Here is a 20,069-nt window from a genome sequence, read left to right on the forward strand (position 1 = left end):
GTTCCCTATTGTGACCGATGATAAATTCTATTTAAGCAACATTTTATCTTTTAAATTACACAGCAAAATTCAACAGATATGAACAACTCAACTTGGAATCCTTAAAAAAGCATCAGAATGCAGATTTTCATTTTATTTTATTTCACTCAGATGACATTTTGTAATAAAAAATATGGGTACATGGAGAAAATAATTTGAAAGGATAACTTAATTATTTTGTATACTTCAGTAACTGTTAAAGACTTTTTTGTAGACTTTCTTGTTTTTTTGGCTTATTTTGTTTTGTTAACCTTCAATACTAAATCATTGCATGCTAAACATAAAATTGCAGTCACGTATTTGTTATCAAATATTTGATACATGTTTTTGAAGACTATACTAAAGATATACTAGAGAGACATTTTATTTCTTAATATCATATTTTTAGCCATTAGTTAAAAGTGTTCCTATGTTACTAGACAGTAATTCAAAAAGCAACCCAAAAGAATATTAGCTAAAACCTTTAAAATACCATCAGTGGTCTTCAAAAACAATTTACAAGAGATTTAACAGAATGGAACTTACTCCATGCCCTGCGCAGTCTGCCGAGCAATATCTATCAGCTTGATCATCTCAAATTTGGTCTCGATGATGTGGAGATGGTGGTATAAGCTGGAGCCTTCACACCACTGGGTGACAATAGCCAGCTGGGGCTTTGTTGAATAGCCCATGAAGAGCAGGATGTTCACATGCCGAGTTTTCCTGTAAAAGGAAGTATGTCAGTAAATACTAAATGTCGATAAACTTCAGCAAATCTTAAAAAAGTGGACCAAAGCAGTCTGATTATCAGGAAGATGTTAGAACATAAGGAAGGATAAGTTTAGAAATTATTTTAGGAATTGTCTAGTCTAATATCCTACCCCTTGCAGAAAGATCTTAGGTTTTTAATATACTTCACAACAGGCAACTGAAGTTGCTTAAATACCTTCAATTGTGCAAAGCTCTTCACTGAGACTGCAGCTTCTTTTTTCACCCTTACCCCCCTTTTGAAAGTGGTTCTAGTATTAAAAAGTTCTTTGGGGTTGAGAAAAAACTATTTCCCTACAACTTCCGCCACTGGCTGTCCTGTTCTGCTCTCTGGAATAAAACAAAGTCTGTACCTTCTTGAACATAATAGCCTTCTGTGGACCCAAATATACTCAGTTCTATCGACTGTTTTCCCCTTGTTACAGTTTCAGAATCCTCCTCATCTAAGTTGTCCCTGCCTGGATATTCTCTAGTTGTTAATGTTCCTCAAGTCCCAGGGCTTGACACAATCTTTAAATGTGTTCTGATAAATTTAGAATTTTGAGAGTATTCTTTCCATAAGCGGAAATAGGATTTTTCATGATCAGAACATTGTATTTCCATTAATTCACCTTAGGACTAATTTTCCTATCAGCTATACCATATAATATTGTACACCACTTAAACAATACGGTTAAAGACATAGTATACTCAAACTCTGTCTTTTCCACTTTTAGTAAACCTGTAAAGCCAACAGTGGCTATCACTGGAAAATAGAAGATAAAGATAACTTCTCTGGAAAACAGTAATGCACACAGGCTCACCTGAGTACTCCTACTTCATTTTTGAAGGCCTGTAACTGCTGAGGTGTGGGTGCTGTCACATTCAACATTTTCACTGCCACATCACCTAAAAAAAAAGTTGTCATTCCAAATGTCATTCCAATTTTTTAAACTTAAAAAAAAAAAAAAGATATATATATATATATATAAAAACCTCTTGGATATTTTCACTAATTACCATGGCCTTAAATCCATACCATTATTAAATTGCAAATAAATGAGATCTTAACTTCTAAAATGTATTAATTTTCTAAGGATAAAAACTAAATGAACAATGACACTCCTATACTAGTATTTCAAAATACCACCTCCCCCCCAATAGCCAATGTTGTATCTCCCCTAGAAATGTAGTTTAACCAAGTAAGTACCCATGGTATTTTCCTGATTAATTAACAATACTAAACCAAATGCTTTTATTATCTGAATGTTAAAACAAACTATTGATGACAGGGCCAATGAAGCTTGGCTGAAATAGAAAACTGCAGAGCTTCTTTATCAGAGTAGTTAACATGGTTTTCAAATCCAAGGATCACTTGCTTTTGCTCAGGAAGATTAAAAAAATAATTTTATGTGAAACAGAATTCTTACACATCGCCAGTGGGTGTGTAAAATGGTGCAAGCACTTAAAACACTTTTGGCACCATCTACTAAAACTGAACATATGTATATCCAGTGGTCCCACAATTCTTTCCTAAGTATATACCCAGCAAAAATGGAACATATGTTCTCCAAACAACATGTACTAAGAATATTCACAGCAGCAGCATTCGTAATAGCCCCAAACTGGACACTATTCAAATGTTCATCACACAGTAGAGATTGGAAAAGAAATCATGTTAGAGTCACACAATGAATTCTATTCAGAGAATGAATGACCTATAACCACATACAATAATACAGATGAATCTTGTACTTTTTTGCAGGTTTATTATACTTTGATATAATTATGGATTCTTCCTGATTATCGAAGTAATACAGTGCTCATAGTGAAAAACATTTTGAAAACAAAGAAAAAAAGTAAAATCTCCTATAATCATGCCACTCAGAAGTGATCATTGTTAACACACTGATATATAAACTTATTAGGCTTTTATATGTATGCAGTGTGAATATTTACGAATACATATGGAAAAAAATCACCTAAAAAGATACATACTAAAATGCTGACAGTCATTTTAAAAGTTTATGTTATATGTATATTTCTAGGCAGTACCATAGTATAGGATATTATACATGCTGTTCTGTAAAATTTAATATACCACACATACCTTTCTGTATCAATAAATATAGATCTACCACACTATCTCATGTCTATATAATCACATATGAAGGTTATCAATTTATCCAGTCCTCTGTTAACGAACACGTAACTTTATTTCCACTTTCTCATTAAGTCTCTAATGAATATACTTGCACACACATCTGTTTGTTTCTGCCCAATGAGTTGTAGTTCTACAAATGGAATTGTTGGCTCAACACACATATTGACAAACTGCCCCCCAGAAAATCTGTAGCAATTTATTCTCCCTCCAGCAGTGTTACAATCACAGCTCTAAACATGGCCAATTTAAAAAAAAAGCAAACAAACACAAAAACAAAAAAAACCTATCTGTCCACTTGAGAGGCAAATAATGATTTCTAGCTTTTGAATTTGCAATTCTTTGATAATTAGTGAGGCTAAACATTTCTATATGTTCCCTGGTTGTTTCTTCCTTTGGTAAGTACATTTTTAATGTTTACCTGTGATTTATAACACAAATAAAACTATCAGCAAAAAGACTTCTAAAAGAAAAAAAAATCTTGGGGCGTAACTCACCCAGGGAATTGTCATCTTTAAAAATTATTACTGTAATGATATGAGTCCTCCTTGCTGTGAATTGTTTTTATTTCCCATAATTTTTGTTAACCCTTTCTTTGGAGGACTCTTTAATCTGACCTATTTGCTATGATGCTATTTGCTTAGTGATTCAAACAGTGCATATTCCCTTTGATTTTTTTAAATCACAGTTATGACACGTATCCTATTATAACTTGTATGTCACTGTATTACATACGTACCATGCCACTTTCCCTTGTAGACTGTCCCAAATGATCCGGATCCAATTCTCTGTCCCACTGTGATCTGCCCATCAGGAATCTCCCAATCATCACTTGAATCCCTTCTACCAAGTGTTTTCTTCATAAAAATAGCACAGAAGTCAAGCCAAAACAAACAAAAAAGGAAGAGAGCAAAAATCAGTGTGTGGGAATGCTTTAAGCAAAAAACTATCAAGCTTTTAAATTTACTTTGTTAAGGGAATTCTGTGTCACATACTGACATCTCATACATCACTATATATCATATAATCTAAAAGGTGACATTACATTTAGCTAGCTTATAAAACAAAAGAGCTTAGAGGACAGAAGATCTCATATATTCTCACCATTCGATTCCTATCTTCTGAGGATGAAGAAGATTTCCTTTCCCGCTGAGGCCCTGGAGATTTCTGTAATGCTTTTACATTAGTGAGAGAGCCCGGCAATGAGGCAGGGGGGGTGGCAGACAAGCCTGTGGTTGATCCTAAATTAGTGAAATGAAAAATGTACCTATTAAAGGAGGATTGAGTATGTTAATTTACTGGGGGAAGAGGGTGGGGAGAGATTTAGACTTCTTTTCAAAATGCAATGTATGTTTAAAGGCACATCTTTTGGAAATGATAGGACAAAAAAGGGCCTCATTTGGTGATCAGCACTGTAATTTCTTTTAGTTTTCTGGTCAATTTAATGACTTTTAAAACACCTGATTTCAGATACATACTTTGCTTATTGGTGTAGAGTCTGGAAGAAAAATAATCTTTCTAAAGTAAGAGATCAATACTAAAACAATACTCCCAAGTCTTTGTTTGGTTTAAAAAAGTAAAATCAATTTAAAAGCTTATAGAAAAAATAAACTTGTAACTATTTTATGTTACCTGAACAGCCAATCAATATAAAAACAGATGGAAACTCCCAAATGGGAACATATAATAATGGCCTTAATGTTAAAAATATCTGGCTCTATCATATTAGCCACGAGAACTTTAAAAATCCTATACTGTTTAAGAGTTAGAAATATCGGTCAGTTCAGTGGTTCCTGGATTCCTGTTCTACCAAAGACTACTTGTTACCTGTATAACAAAGTTAATACAAACAAAGCCAAACAGGTTTCTCAAGACTTTCTGAAAAATCTCTACAGGTATAAAGTGAGAGAAAAGTTAAGTGCTATGGCCTCTTGGCCAAGCTGCTACAAGTGGAAATATTCTATGAGTCAAGTGAGTCCAGTGGATACACTGAAAGTAGACTCAGTAGGCAGGGCTGCATGCTTCTCTAAACACCGACTGAGCACAACTCCTAGATTCACCTAGCCGGTTTAGAGGGGTTCCGGGCAATGACTCCTAGTGGTGTCTGAATACAGTTAAGGAGAACTGAGATGTCCAGTAATATCTGCATATACAGAACAAAAAGACCTCGAAAGAATTTTTTCTTTTATAAGATTACTATTTGGGGGTAGGGAGAATAGCAATGTCTACATTTAAATGTTCAAACTGTATAGAATTTTATCATTACCACATCACACATGTCATCACATGGAGAATGTACCTGATCTGATATGCAATTTTCTTTTTCTTTTCTTTTTTTTTTCTCAACGTTTTTTATTTATTTTTGGGACAGAGAGAGACAGAGCATGAACGGGGGAGGGGCAGAGAGAGAGGGAGACACAGAATCGGAAACAGGCTCCAGGCTCCGAGCCATCAGCCCAGAGCCCGACGCGGGGCTCGAACTCACGGACCGCGAGATCGTGACCTGGCTGAAGTCGGACGCTTAACCGACTGCGCCACCCAGGCGCCCCTGATATGCAATTTTCTAGAAGGAAATGGGGCCTGGGACGCCTGTAACTAGAGCATAATCCATTTTCTACCTTCCAACTGGTAATTTTCAACATCATAAAGCTTTAACTGCTTGCTCAGGCCTCATAGATTCTGATCTACTCAATAATGTACTGTATTACTTATTTCAGTGACACTACTCAGTACTGTAGGAATTCTAGCCCATCCTATGGTTTTTATGAGAAACAGGTGGGCTGAGACAGCAAAAATCTGAACCACCACCATCACTTTTAGAGTAAATAAGAGACACTAGCAAAAGCCAGTAAATATAATTCTTTAAAAATATTTGTAGTAAGATACCTGTCTGAATTTTGAGTTAAAACGTTAAGAGATCAGTTTAACTACAAAACAGAGTGAGATGAACTGAGAGAATGGAACCACACTGCTATAGTGCTTCCTTCATATTAGGGTGTAAGTGAGGGTAGCAATCCTCAAATTTTCTGAAGTATGCTAAAAGTACTCCAAATATATTAAAAACCTTTCTTAAGGCTCCCTACCTCTGATATAAAATGTACATGTCCTGCATTAAAAAAAAGGACAGTGCTATTATAGAAAAATAAAGCCAAAAATCTGGCAAAATCTCCTAATTGGGGTTTCTATTTTTACTTTATTAAAAACCACAAGAGTTGATCACAAATATTAATAGTCATGAAGGCTATTATGTAAATGGATTAAGATAAAAGTTATTCTGATTGAGGCACCCCCCCATATACATTATTTATTGCCACCCACCGAGTTTAAGAAATTATCAAGACCAAGAAGTAAGTAATAGAACAAAAAACAAGATGGATATCTTAGCTCAGAATTTTCTTGCTTTTAAAAATTTATGACAGACAGCATACAGAAAGCTTGTGGTAGTGAGTATGTGTGAGAAGCACATTCAGAGCATTCCAGCCAGGCCAAGCAGAAATTTAGTACTGAAAACTCTCACACTTACAAACACACGCTGTGAAGGTGAGGCACAAACAGTATCTGTAGTTTATATTGAGTTTGCTTTGGGTGAAAACAAGAAAGAAGAGCCCAACTACCTCTGAACACTGGGCCAGGCTCAAAATCAAACACTATTTCACTGGGGACAGAATGTAGGAGGGGACTGGGAGTCCGGGATTGGTATTTCCGAAGACCACGCATCAGCTGGTTCAAAGGGGCTGTTAGAAGAGAAAGAGAGGGGCAGGCAAACACAAGAAGACAGACACACAGAAGAAATGAAAGAAGTCATGGGAATAAATGAGTTGAAGCCTGCTTCACAAAATATTCTGGATGTCTAAAAAATCTGTTTGTTTTCATAAAATCCCAATGACTTTTTATAAAGTGACTCATAAAAAGGATAAGAAGTGCCATTTGATTTTTGGAACTAAGCAGGCAGTTTTTAAGATTAACTTAACTTTGTGATGCTAATATGATGGCAACACTTAAATGCTGGATGTACTGGGCAAAATTATCAGAAGCCACAGTTATTAAGACATATGAAAGTCAAACTGGCAGCAACATTAATTGGTGGATTCATGGAATAACAAATGGAAAACAACCACAACTTTTTAAACTACATGCTATAATGAATAGTAAGTCCAAGATACAATGCAGGGTTTTCACTGAGGCAGATTCACAGGTATAGAGAAACATAACACAAGATGACTTACACAATGTTTATTCAATATAAAATATCTTTAAAGTCTGGGTTTAGGTATTTTGAAGATAAAGCAGTTCACAGTGAGGAGACCGACTCTCAAAAAGGTAAACAGGTATTACAGGTCCTCTTTTTTAGAGAGAAAATACTTGAAAAAGTAAGCACTAAGGACCACCTGGAAGAAATCTTCAAGACAGTTTCAAATACCATTTCGTGGAAAACATTGTATAGGGATAAAATCTTAGTTAAAAAGTAAGCAATGTTTTCGTATGTCCCCAATTTTTAGAGTGCTAGAGTGAACATCTGACGAAGCGATCTCCATTCAATTTCTCATTTACTTCTTTTATTTACTGGACTAATAAGAGGACGACATGCTTTCTTTCTATAAGGGTCCATTTTGTATAAGGTACATTCCAAACCCTTCTAGAAAGCTGAAGAGGCTGACAATGTCCAACAAACGGAGATGTTGTGACAGGCAATCTAAGGGATTCTTCACAAGAATGACTTAGGAAAATCAAGTGTTAACTGACCCTAAGCTCAATCATTAAGTATGAGTGGTACTAGTTAGAGTTCCCTCCCAAAGGGAAGTTAGCACCTCTAGTTTTAGAGATAGTTAGGAATCAGTAAGGTGGGTAAGATAGTTGATGATCTGTCTTTGAGGATAACAACATTTTAAAATTGTAGATAGTACATTTAAGATTCCATTTTATGTCTTCTCTTTTTATCTACTCATCTTATAAATCAGTTAAAATTTTACCAGAGATGAATGATAAATAATAAAGAAAACTAAAAAAAAATTTGGGGGTTTTCCCTACGCATTTTTCTCTGTGTCTGTGTTTCATGAAAGAAGCAAATATAAAGGAGACAAGCAGCAAAGCAATTGCATTTTTCCCTGATTTTTTTTTTTTTTTAATTGAAATCACTACTTACCTCCATCACTACGAAACCCCTGGTCTCTAATCAAGTCCTACAAATAAACAGTAACGGATATTTATTCAAAGCATATGGTAAGAAAGTAATAACAACACTGAACTTTCCACTAACCATTAACAGAAAGGTTAATTCAACATAATACCTGCCATACAATTACTTCACAAAAGAATATGAAATTAGGAAACATAAGATAAACATTTTGAAGCACTTGTCAACCTAACCCCTATATTGAAGGGATTATCAGTCCTAATCAAATGTTGAAATCCCTTCCAGGCCATTCAAAACCAATGGCTACATCAATTTTTTCTTTTTTTTTTTTAAACGTTTATTTATTTTTGAGAGAGAGGGAGACACAGAATCTGAAGCAGGCTCCAGGCTCTAAGCTGTCAGCACAGAGCCCGATGAGGGGCTCAAACTCACGAATCATGAGATCATGACCTGAGCTGAAGTCAGATGCTTAACTGACTGAGCCACCCAGGTGCCCCTGGCTATATCAATCTTAAAAAAAATTCTACTGGCACATATTAGCCATAAAATGTTCATACCCTTTGATCTTGTAATTCCACTTTTGGGAATTTTTCCTAAGGAAATAATTCAGAAGAAAAAAATGTATGCATAAAGATATGCAGTGCAGCATTATCCATCATACTAAAAAATCAGAAATAATTATTTCCCTATTATAGACATATGACATTTTAGTTAAGTAAATTATGGTGCATCAGTTTAGTAAGTATTATGCAGCTACTGAAATAAGTATGAATCTTGTATCGTGAAACATGTTTACAATATAAAAAAATATTAAATGTACACTGATTACAATCAAAATACAGATGCGTAAGGAAACACTAGAGGGGAAAAAAATCAAAATGGCTCTAACAGGGTTTTGTTAAAGTTTGTCTTTATTATTAAAACATATCTTTCTACAACAGACAATACTGGGTGATGGGGAGGGAAAAGTCTACTGGCAATGCGATGCACTTTGGACAATGATAGGTGGAGCTTAGTATGTTTACCCAGTTTAAATAGGAGGGCCTGAACGGCCCCAAATGTCTCTAAACAGGCTCAAAGACTCTTTGCAAACAGGCAGCTTTTTGTTTCTAGTCTAGAATAAATTCTTTACAAATGCATTTCTATCATGTGTAATGTATTATATAAAGCCTTTGCCATCTTCTACAGAATAACCAACAAATATACATCTGCCAACAATGTGCTAGGTGTTAGGGGCTGCATGGCTACCAATAAATACAAAATCCTCGTGGTCTCACTAACTTTCTCTGTGTTCTTGAGGACTTGTAAACTAAGCGGAAGAAAGATGTACAAACATGGAAATGAAATGATAAAAGAGTAATAGCTTAAGAAAACAATAAAAGAGGTGCCAAAGTTGCTTAGTTAACTGCCAGATAAATAGTATGGGAGAAAAGACTCCTGGTGCCACACGAGTTCAAGGGATAAAGAACTGTAAGACCTGACTGTGGAAGCATTTCAAGAGAAGAGCTAGGAGTTGGGGGTAGATAGGAACGCAGGGGTGGAAAGAAGCAGAGGACCACCTACATTTTTAAAGTAGGCTCCACACCCAGCTTGGAGCACAACCGCGGGGCTTGAATTCACGATCCCGCGGTCCAGACCTGAGCTAAGATCAAGAGTCTGACGCTTAACCGACTGAGCCACCCAGGTGTCCCAGAGAGGAACTTCTAGACACAAGGAACCGCAAGACAAAGGCAAACATGCCACATCCCTTTCCTTTTTGCTTCACCAACCTTGTGACTCCCCACAACCAGGGATCAGCCACCTCTGGCTTTCTCCGCTCTTACTGCTAATTAACACCATAAACTTCTATTTTTCAATCTGTTCCTAAAGCTCTTTGACAATCTTTTCACTTATTCTAGGTTAAAGAGGATCTTCTAGTATTCCAATACTGGCTATTTGCAACTCTCCCTCATCTCCTGTAGCTCCTTTTGTTACTTATATCTCTTCCCTTTAGCATGATAGAGGAAACAGAAACCTGTCCCTATATTAACAAGTACTTGCACAGTAGCGTTAGCTATAATTTCTGAATTCTTACTATGTGCATAATAAACATTTTAAAACCAACAAAAGAGGTAGACATGGCTAGCTTCAAGGTTAAGGCATTTGCCCAAGGTCATACAGCCTGTAAAGAGCTGCAGAGAGAGCTATGTCCATCTCTAATTCCTCACAGCCTCTGAGGAATATCATTTCCACGTTTAGGAACTGGACTATATCCATTATTCCCTCTCTTGTTATTTTCAACCTCTCTCTTCACTTGCTTCTTCCCCTCAAGTTACAAACACGCTGAAGACTCTCACATTAAAAACAACTGTCCTTCAACCCTGTTTTAATCTATGGCCCTTACATTATTCCTTTACAGCCAATCTTCTCAAAAGTGACACTTACCCCCACACCTTCACCAGCCTTACTCTCCTCCACTGGCCCTCTAAAACAGCTCTCAGTGAAGTCAAAGTGACATTTTAATTGTTCAGTAGTCATTTTCAGTCCTTATCACATGTGAGTCTCAGTGGCAACTAACATCAACTACTTCAGCATTCTTCAATTCCCTTTCTGCCCTTTGGGGTGACACTACTCTCTCTTACTTATGTAAAGTTAGACTTGGGAAGAGGAGCCCATAAAAGGCACAGAAAAGGACAGTCTTTGCCCGGACCTCAAAATGTTAATAATATTCAGTGGGGTTGCATATTCTACCTTCTTTTCAATTTACATGTAGTCTTTGAGTAGTATCATTTACACCCATGGTTTTAATTGAGAAATATGCTAATTATTCCAAAATCTGTTATCTCTACTCAAGGTCCTTATATTCAACTGCCACTGGACTTCTAAACCAGTGAAGTCCCTCAGACAACTTAATGTCAGTATGTCCAAAATAAAAGTTACCATTTTCATTTCTATAAGACCTGTTCTTCTTCCTTTGGTATTTCCTAGACTACTGAATGGAATGAATACTATTTACCCAAGCCAGAGAAGTGTGGACATTATCTTCTAGATTTCATCTCTTTCACTTCTTTCTACTACTCTACAGAACAGTAGTTAAACATAAGCAAGAAAGACCAGGTTTTACCCCATTTCAATCATTTATCAGCAATGTGATCTTGGGTAAGTTTCTTAACCTCTTCAAATAGAATTTTCTCAACAGTAAAATAAGGATAAAAATAGTACTTAATCCATGAGTGTTTATGAGGACAGACTAAGAAAATTTATGTAGGGGAGCCTGGGTAGCTCAGTCGGTTAAGCATCCGATTCTTTGTTTCAGCGCACGTCATAATCTTATGGTTCTGTGAGTTCGAGCCCTGTGTCAGGCCCTGCACTGACAGTGTGGAGCCAGCTTGGGATTCTCTGTTTCTCTCTCTCTCTGCCCCTCCCCACTCACGCTAGCTCTGTCTCTCTCAAAATAAACAAACTTAAAAAAAAAAGAAGAAAATTTATGTAAAGCACTCAGTATAGTACTTGGCATATAGTAAGCATTCATAAACAGTAGCCATTTTTGATACCATTCCTAACAATCTTGCCTTCTAAATCTCTCGTGAACTCAAAATACTCTTCCAAAATACAGAGCTGAGCACTTCCTCTCCCACTCAAAAGTTTTCCAGACTCCCTACTACCAGCAACCACAGAAACCTTAAAGACTTGACAATGCCTTTAGGTATGGACTCTACCTACCTAGTTTTGTCTTCTTTTTCCTACTCTTCTCCTGAACCAGAAACTCCTACAATGTGCATTGTTAATTACATCCTAAGTAAAGGTACTTCCATATTTTTTGCATGTGCTATTTCCTTAACAAATGCCCTTTCTTCTTAAAACCTCCACCTAGTGAATTTAATGAACTCCTATGCATTCATCTTTTATAATGTGGCTTAAATGTTGTCCTTTCTCTGTTAAATACAGTGATAAACTCTACCCTGTGGCATATAGGATTATCACCCTCTTCTATAAACTACCGCTATATATTTTTGCATCTATTTATATGTCTGATTCATCCATTAGACTGTGACCTCTTTGAGATCACAGACTATGTGCTAATTCATCTTTAATTCCCAATTCTGACAGTGCCTATCCCAGAGTCAGCATTGCCAAGTATGTCAAAAACAAGTTAAAAAAAACTTATTTACTAGAATAATAAATGATAAATAATGATTGGATCTGAATGACTGAAATTGAATGAAAATGCTAAAGCATTTATATATTATCTTATAATCAATGGAAGTCAATGAAAGTTTTGGAACAAGGAAACAGATGATGGCAGAGGTATAAAAAAATTATTCTGACGCTAACATAAAGAATGGAAATGGATAGAGAGAAACCAATGGCAGGAAATCCATTTAGGAGATTAATTAATTCAAATAAAGAAATATGGGCTCAGAGGGTGGTAGTAATGAGAACAAATTTGAGATGCATTACCAAAAGGAAAAGTTGATACCTTATGACTATTTGGTTAAAAGGAAGGAAGAAAAGGCAAGATATAAAGATGATACCCCAAATATTCAAGCCTCAGAGAATAGAACAGTAACACTAAGAGGAAAAGTCTAGAGGGAAACAGTCTAAAATGATGTTAGTACTGAAAGGAAAACTGGATATAACTTTTTTTTTTTTTAATTATTTATTTTGGGGTACCTGGGTGGCTCAGTCGGTTAAGCATCCGACTTCAGCTCAGGACATCATCTTACACTTCGTGGGTTCGAGGCCAGTGTCGGGCTCTGTGCTGACAGCTCAGAGCCTGGAGCCTGCTTTGGATTCGGTGTCTCCCTCTCTCTCTGCCCCTCCCCTGCTCGTGCTCTGTCTCTCAAAAATAAACAAATGTTTAAAAAAATCGTTTAAAAATTTTTTTAAATTTATTTTGAGAGAGGGTAGGGGCAGAAAGAGGGAAGGAGGGAGAAAGAATTCCAAGCAGGGTCCATGCTGACAGCAAGCACAGAGCCTGACAGGGGGCTTGAACTCACAAACTGTGAGATCATGACCTGAGCCAAAATCCAGAGTCAAAAGCTTAACTGGACTGAGCCACCCAGGCACCCCAAGATAGCTACAATTTTGAACATAATGAGAATAGACCTAATTTAGAAATAAGATTTGGTTTCTTATTTCACAATCTCATTATTCCCATATTTCCCTCTCCTACTATTTTCTTCCTTTGTATTCAGGCCTACCTAGACCTTATTAGTTGAGAAAAATTAGTATTAGGCAAAGGCCACTTAAAATAAATCCAATAAAAATAGAGAAAAAAATCTCATAGTAAAAAGTGGGAAGGATGTCTGGAATTTGGAAGTTCGTCTTGAAAAATGAAATTAAAATTTATAATAAAGATTTTCTTTTATATTTAATAAATTTTAAGTTACAATTTCAATATGCTAATTATCAGAACACAGGAATCAAGTTTTTGTTGTTCATAATACGAAAGCTATAGCACCAACTGAAATCCTCGTTTTCATATTCATCTTTTACATAGCAAGCATAATCATTTTTATAAAAATTTTAGAGGGTTTCATCAATTCCCTGAAGGGCCTCTAACAATCCTTTGATATTTAAATCATTTTCATTTGAAGAACCTATTATATTGTCATCTCTAAGGATCTTTTCTCTTCTATTGTTACCTGGACTAATTTAATTCTACTGTATCCTTATTTTTCAATGGCTTTTTATAATTTCAGTAGTTCTCCAAAGTCATTTTTCACTATCTTTATAAAATCTTTAAATCTTTTCTTTCTTTCTTTTTTTTTGCCAGATTTGCAATCAATGTGCATTATATTTTCATTGAAATGTTGGATAATGATGTATGGGGGTTGGAATGCAAACTGGTATTAGATGGGGAAGGATATCTGAGTGGGGACTAATATTAAAGTAGCCTGTTAATAAGTGAATATTTTCCTGTTAGGAAAATTTTTGCTTCTCTACTCAACTTTATATAACTAGGAAGACTCACATAAGGAATGCTTGTATAATGAGAACAACTCCTATCTTCTAACACACACACAAAACCACCTCACTAATTTTAGTACCCTGTTTATGTGGGGAAATATTTTTTAACTTCCGTTTTAAATATAATTAGTTTCCAAGGCAAACAAGGTTGGCAGCTTTTCTGTTTTGTTGCTTATTACAGAGATTAGGAATATCTTACACTCTTTATCTGAAAGCACAAATTCTGGGAGAAATGACACCTAATTCCAAGATCAGGACCCCCATCCCACGACAGCTCAGGTAGTAAGAGCACATTATTCTCTTCTGTAACTCAATTACTGGATTATTTTGTAAATAAAGTTTTATGAGAATAAAGCCATTTGTTTATAAGGTATTATCTCTGCTTTCACACTACAATGACAAAGTTCAACAGCTGTCATCAGAAATCATATGACCCATGAGACTAAAATATTTACTTTAAGAAAAGTCTGTTGGGGCGCGTTGGTGGCTCAGTCGGTTGAGCGTCTGACTTCAGCTCAGGTTATGATCTCGTGGTTCACGAGTTCAGGTGTCTCACGAGTTTGAGCCCTGCATTGGGCTCTGTGCTAACAGCTCGAAGTTTGATCCTGCTTCGGATTCTGTGTCTCCCTCTCTCTTTGCCCCCTCCCCTGCTCACACTCTGTCTCTTTCTGTCTCTCAAAAATAAATACATGTTTTAAAAAAAAAAAAAAAAAAGAAAAGAAAAGAAAAGAAAAGAAAAGAAAAGAAAAAAGAAAAGAAAAGAAAAGAAAAGCGAGTTGGAGTGCCACACTGGGCTCTGCGCTGACAGCATGGAGCCTGCTTAGATCCTCTGTCTCTATTTCTCTGCCCCTCCTCCACTTACCCTCTCTCTCAAAAATAAACATTTAAAAAAAAAAGTAAGGAAGGTAAAAAGTAGCTTTGCATATCTTGTACATAAAGTAATGATTAGTCCTAAAGGGTTATTTAACTTAAAACTGTACTTTTAGAAATTTAGATACAGATTTCAAATTGATCCAAATAGAAAATCTGCAATGGTACCCTTATTTCTTTACCATGAAATGGCCAAGGGATTATCTATTAAATAAATGAAGATAAGACTTTTGCAGAAACAATATCATAAGGCAACAAATCCGAACAACTCCACAATTTGGCATCAGTTAAGTATTAATACCATCAGAGAAGATGACAAGGTTTTTCTGATCACTAATTCATGAAGTCAATCACCTAATGACTGTGACACTTGAAAGATGGCACTTATTTCTGATCTATATTATAAATGTAGCAGAAAAAGAAATATAATTGAATTTTTTTAATTCTAATAATGCTGGATACTTACATCAATATTGACAGGCTCTATTGTGTTTATATGCACATTTGGAGCTGATGAGGACCGGTCTCGCTGTCCAAATTGATTTCGATGATCTTCATCTGCTGGTCGGAAAGGCTGTGGAATTGGAATGGATTTTGAAGGAGACGGACTGGTGAGAATTTGGGGCCTGGAAAAATCAAGTCATTGAAAGATAAGATTCAGAGCAACTCTAAAGAGATAAAAACAAAAAATGGGTGATCTAAAGATTTCCTTGTTTTCGTATTCTCCAATAAAATCTTTAAAGCATTAAAAACCCAGCAGTAACGGTGTTTAAAAAACTAATATATGCCTATAATTAATACTGAAGAGCTGCTTTTGCTGAAGCAGACCCTCTAGGGACGATTAATGACAAGAACACTGATTCTTATCCAAGAACTCCAGGGAAATCTAAAAATGGCTAGAAATTACCTGTAGTTAATCAGCTAAAGAAACTCTTTAAAGTTACACAAAAATCTCTAAATACTAGAGACTGACTGAATAAAATCTATTTTTTTCTACCTTTGCCATTTCTAGATCCTAAAATGGAATTTTTATGCAAAGTATTAGGAAATTATATTTTGAAAATACACCTGTGGATTCCAGGACCTGAAAGATGTATCTGTTGCTTTACACAGAGTTAAATTAAAATCTTGAACAACAGCAAAAGACCATTTGCATATCCAAAAGATGATCCTTATAGTGTCAGCCTCTCATATTTTATCATTCTTACCATGTCCAATAATTAAGAGATGCAAGAGAATCAAGTATTAAGCATTAAAGCAAATCTTCTTTAAAACTGCTTTTGATGAAATCATCAAAATAGGTGACAGTGATCTATTTTGTTACTGTAGATAAATAACAAATTCTATGATCTCTCATTGCCCTGAAATGAACCTCACACTCACAAAGCACACTCAAGTTTTGTGAACAGACTGTAAATACCTGTGAGTAGTCTAGGCTCCTCAGAAAGAATATCCAAGGGAGCTGGGAAGGGAGTATCGCGTGAAAGAAAAGGTATGGCTGTCCTGATGAGCTCCACCAAGACCAATGAATGATGCAGTGCTCACAACCCCTCTACAAAGACTGGTATCATTTCACCCCGTTTATTTTATTTTTTATTTTTATTTTTTTAAATGTTTGTTTATTTTTGAGAGACAGAGCACGAGTGGGGGAGAGGCAGAGAGAGAGGGAGACAGAGAATCCGAAGCAGGCTCCAGGCTCTGAGCTGTCAGCACAGAGTCCAACGCGGGGCTCGAACCCACATACTGCAAGATCATGACCTGAGACAAAGTCGGATGCTTAACCGACTGAGCCATCCAGGTGCCCTCATTCCACCCCATTTAATGCAAACTCTATAACTAATCATCATTTTTTACTGTTATTAAGACATAGCCAAAATGAAAACGTGGAGGGGATAAAAAGACATTTTGTGAGGAGACAGGTTTAGGAAGGTACGGGAAGAAAAAATAGTAGAAAAGCTTTGAAAAGCCAAAGAAGCCAAATAGTGACAAAAAGATTTTTTTCCCCTAAGGTTCTGAATAAAGCATTTTAACAAAATCTGAACCCCACCCATTTATTGTTTTACTCTTTGAAGTACGCTATCAAAGGTAGGGAAAGAAATTTTGAGCTTATTTGTTCATACTCAGTCCACTTATAACTGAAATAAAAATAATAAAATATTATGTAGTTTAAAGACCTGGTTATCACCCACTGAAAATTACAGGTTAAGACTGATGGACCTGGCCTTAAGAAGATTTTTATTGTCATTATTGAGAAATTTTTAATTTGTGACAGAGCTTTAATTTTGCCTTAGGCAGCCAATATATGGCTTTTGCTAAGGGATTTTGAGAACAGGTAAAAGAATGTAAAAATGACAAATGGTTTTTAAAAAAAGTTTTGGAAAGTGTACCTACTTTTAAAAAACTATAGTCTAATTTAAAGTCTCAAGGCAATTGCATACTTTAAGTTAGGACTTAAATGTGGAAAAAGCCTGAATTAACTACAGTTGTACAGGGCATTCTAATTAACCTAATATAATGGATCAATCTAATATAATTGATCTGATGCAGGCATTAAGTGACAGCAAGTCATTTTTGAAAGTTACTGAATTAAGACTATGACTGCAACATGTAGTCTATAACAAAGCAGAAACATGTATTCAAAGGGCATTGGTTCAGAAGTAGGAGAAACGAAAACCAGGATTTAATCTGATAAATTTTATTATCTAAAAAAATGGATACATAAGAAAGTGACGATATCTGTCTATTCACAAAATGAGAAAGACTATAGTTGGCAGCTGGTATCTAACATCACCCAGTGGAGGGCATATGGTGGTCCATGAAATCAATTTACCTAGCATTGATGCCCAGTGTATTATAATTTTGTGAGAAACTTCAAGTTATTATATCTTAATGTCATTAAACATCTGAGCCATGTCCTCTTTTTTTTTTTTTTTTTTTTTTTAAGTTTATTTGGAGAAAGAGAAAGAGAGCACAAACGGAGAATGGGCAAAGAGAGAGAATACCAAGCAGTCTCTGCTCTGTTAGTGCAGAGCCCGAAATGGGGCTTGATCTGACGAACTGCGAGACCGTGACCTGAGCCGAAATCAAGAGTTGGATGATTAATCAACTGAGCCACCCAGGTGCCCCTGAGCCATATGCTAATCCCATGCTTAACAAAAGCAATCTTTGGATTATAATTTGGTTTCTCAAAAATATCTTCCAACAGTGGAGTGCTGGTCCATCCAACACAAGAACTCTGGTCTATACAACAGCTATATTTCTCAAAGAAATGAATTACCTAGAATTTTGATTCAGTCTTTTCTAATTCTGGTTACTGTAAACCAGTGTATCTCTAACTCTCATCATTTCTGGGGACTGATAAAATTGAATTTCCACACTAGGGCATCTTTACCCGGACCAACACAATTTATACCCAGTGAAGTATGTTGGCAGCCAGTAACTGGCTTTCTCCTAATGACACCTCTACCTATCTTGTTGCAAACCTCTTTAAAGCAGTATCAGATTAAAAATAAAAAAATTTTACCTCTAACACTCTTCAGCAAATTACCACTTAGTTTAGATCTTATTTTCAATCTGGAATATTAAAAGTTGTGGGTGGGGGGGGCGCCTGAGTGGCTCAGTGGGTTGAGCGTCCGACTTCGGCTCAGATCATGATCTCACGGTTCACAAGTTTGAGCCCCGTGTCGGGCTCTGTGCCGACGGTGTGGAGCCTGGAGCCTGCTTCAGATTCTGTCTCCCTCTCTCTCTGCCCCTCCCCTGCTCACACTCTGTCTCTCTCTCAAACATAAATAAACATTAAAAAAAAAAAAAGAATATTCAAAGTTTTGGGGCGCCTGGGTGGCTCAGTTGGTTAAATGACTGACTTCAGCTCAGGTCATGATCTCACAGTTCCTGAGCTTGAATCCAGTATCAGGCTCTCTGCTGTCAGTATAGAACATGCTTCGGATCCTCTGTCTCCTCTCTCTGCCTCCCCCAACCCCTCTCAAAAATAAACAAACGGTAAAAAAAAAAAAAAAAAAAAGAATATTAAAAGTTTTGAAGCAATGTGACTCCTTCTGTTCAGCAATATGTAAATTTTATTTTTTAAAGTTTATTTATTTATTTTAAGAGAGAAAGAGTACGACCAGCGGAGAAGCAGACAGAGAGAATCCCAAGCAGGCCTCATGCTGCCAGTGCAGAGCCTGATGTGGGGCTCGACCCCACAAATTGTGAGATCATGACCTGAGCCAAAACCAAGAGTTGGTCACTTAACTGACTGAGCCACCCAGGGGCCCCAGCAATATGTAAATTTTAAAATGCTGACTTTTTATACATTCACACATTCCACGGCATTTTTAAAAAGCAGAAAAGGAGGTACCTCTAACTTTTAATTCAAAACTGGGCACTGTATCACTTCTCCAATATGTCTTGGTTACATCCATTATTCTATGCGCTTCATGACCACTAGAATTATTATAAAGACTATTAACAAAATGCAAAGGAGCAGCAATACAGAACAGGATTGGCTTCTATCTTTTCACAGGCATACACAGACACTTGTGACATAAAAGCATCAGGGAAACAAAAGTCTGAATATCTTTTTTATCATTTGCTCAAGACCAGAAGGTACTACAGTTTAGTTATACAGAAAATACTCATGGCATAGGCAAATGGTTTCTCAATTTTAAGACAGCATCCCTTCACTGAAAGGCACCTGCCCTGGATCATTACCATTATAAACCTTCAGAGAAACCAAGTTAATTTCATTATGGTGTTCTGTAACTCTGCTCATAGAACTAGGACCTGCCACTGGAAAGGCATCATGGTCTACAGAACTGTCAGGAGTAAATACCATAGCCAGAAGGTTAATTAAAAATCAAAACAAACAATAACACTTAGATCTCCTAAGGAAGACACAGGTGCAAAGAACTAATGACAGAGACAGCAGGAATAAAATGACTCCACTAGAGCAGGTAACTGTTATGACCTGACTAAATAAATAAATGGTTGCATTTTCTAGTGTTTCTAAGTAGATAAAAAATACAGTCCTTAATACAAGTCTTTAGTAAATTTTCTAGCCTATGAAACCTCTAGAAAGGTTGGCTTTGTAAAATTACAGGTCTCTTAGGATTATCCACTTACTGTCTTCTCTCTCTAGGCAGAAAAAATAGCATTACCTTGTGAAGAGAGGAAGGAAGTAGGGTTCAA

The 20,069-nt window shown here is 36.2% G+C and overlaps 1 protein-coding gene across 1 annotated transcript in view; it reads right to left on the reverse strand.

Annotated features, from left to right (window-relative positions):
* Positions 1-20,069, reverse strand: part of BRAF (B-Raf proto-oncogene, serine/threonine kinase) — a 72,424-nt gene that overhangs the window by 39,663 nt on the left and 12,692 nt on the right. Inside the window, exons 2-8 of the mRNA XM_049642303.1 lie at positions 15,349-15,523; positions 8,070-8,106; positions 6,541-6,660; positions 4,031-4,167; positions 3,666-3,783; positions 1,590-1,674; positions 565-741 (exon numbers count right to left, since the gene is read on the reverse strand). Of these exons, the coding sequence (XP_049498260.1) occupies positions 565-741; positions 1,590-1,674; positions 3,666-3,783; positions 4,031-4,167; positions 6,541-6,660; positions 8,070-8,106; positions 15,349-15,523 (849 nt within the window). The remainder of the gene's footprint in view (positions 1-564; positions 742-1,589; positions 1,675-3,665; positions 3,784-4,030; positions 4,168-6,540; positions 6,661-8,069; positions 8,107-15,348; positions 15,524-20,069) is intronic.

The sequence above is a fragment of the Panthera uncia genome, chromosome A2 (genome assembly GCF_023721935.1).
Source record: "Panthera uncia isolate 11264 chromosome A2, Puncia_PCG_1.0, whole genome shotgun sequence".
In the NCBI taxonomy this organism is placed as follows: domain Eukaryota; kingdom Metazoa; phylum Chordata; class Mammalia; order Carnivora; family Felidae; genus Panthera; species Panthera uncia.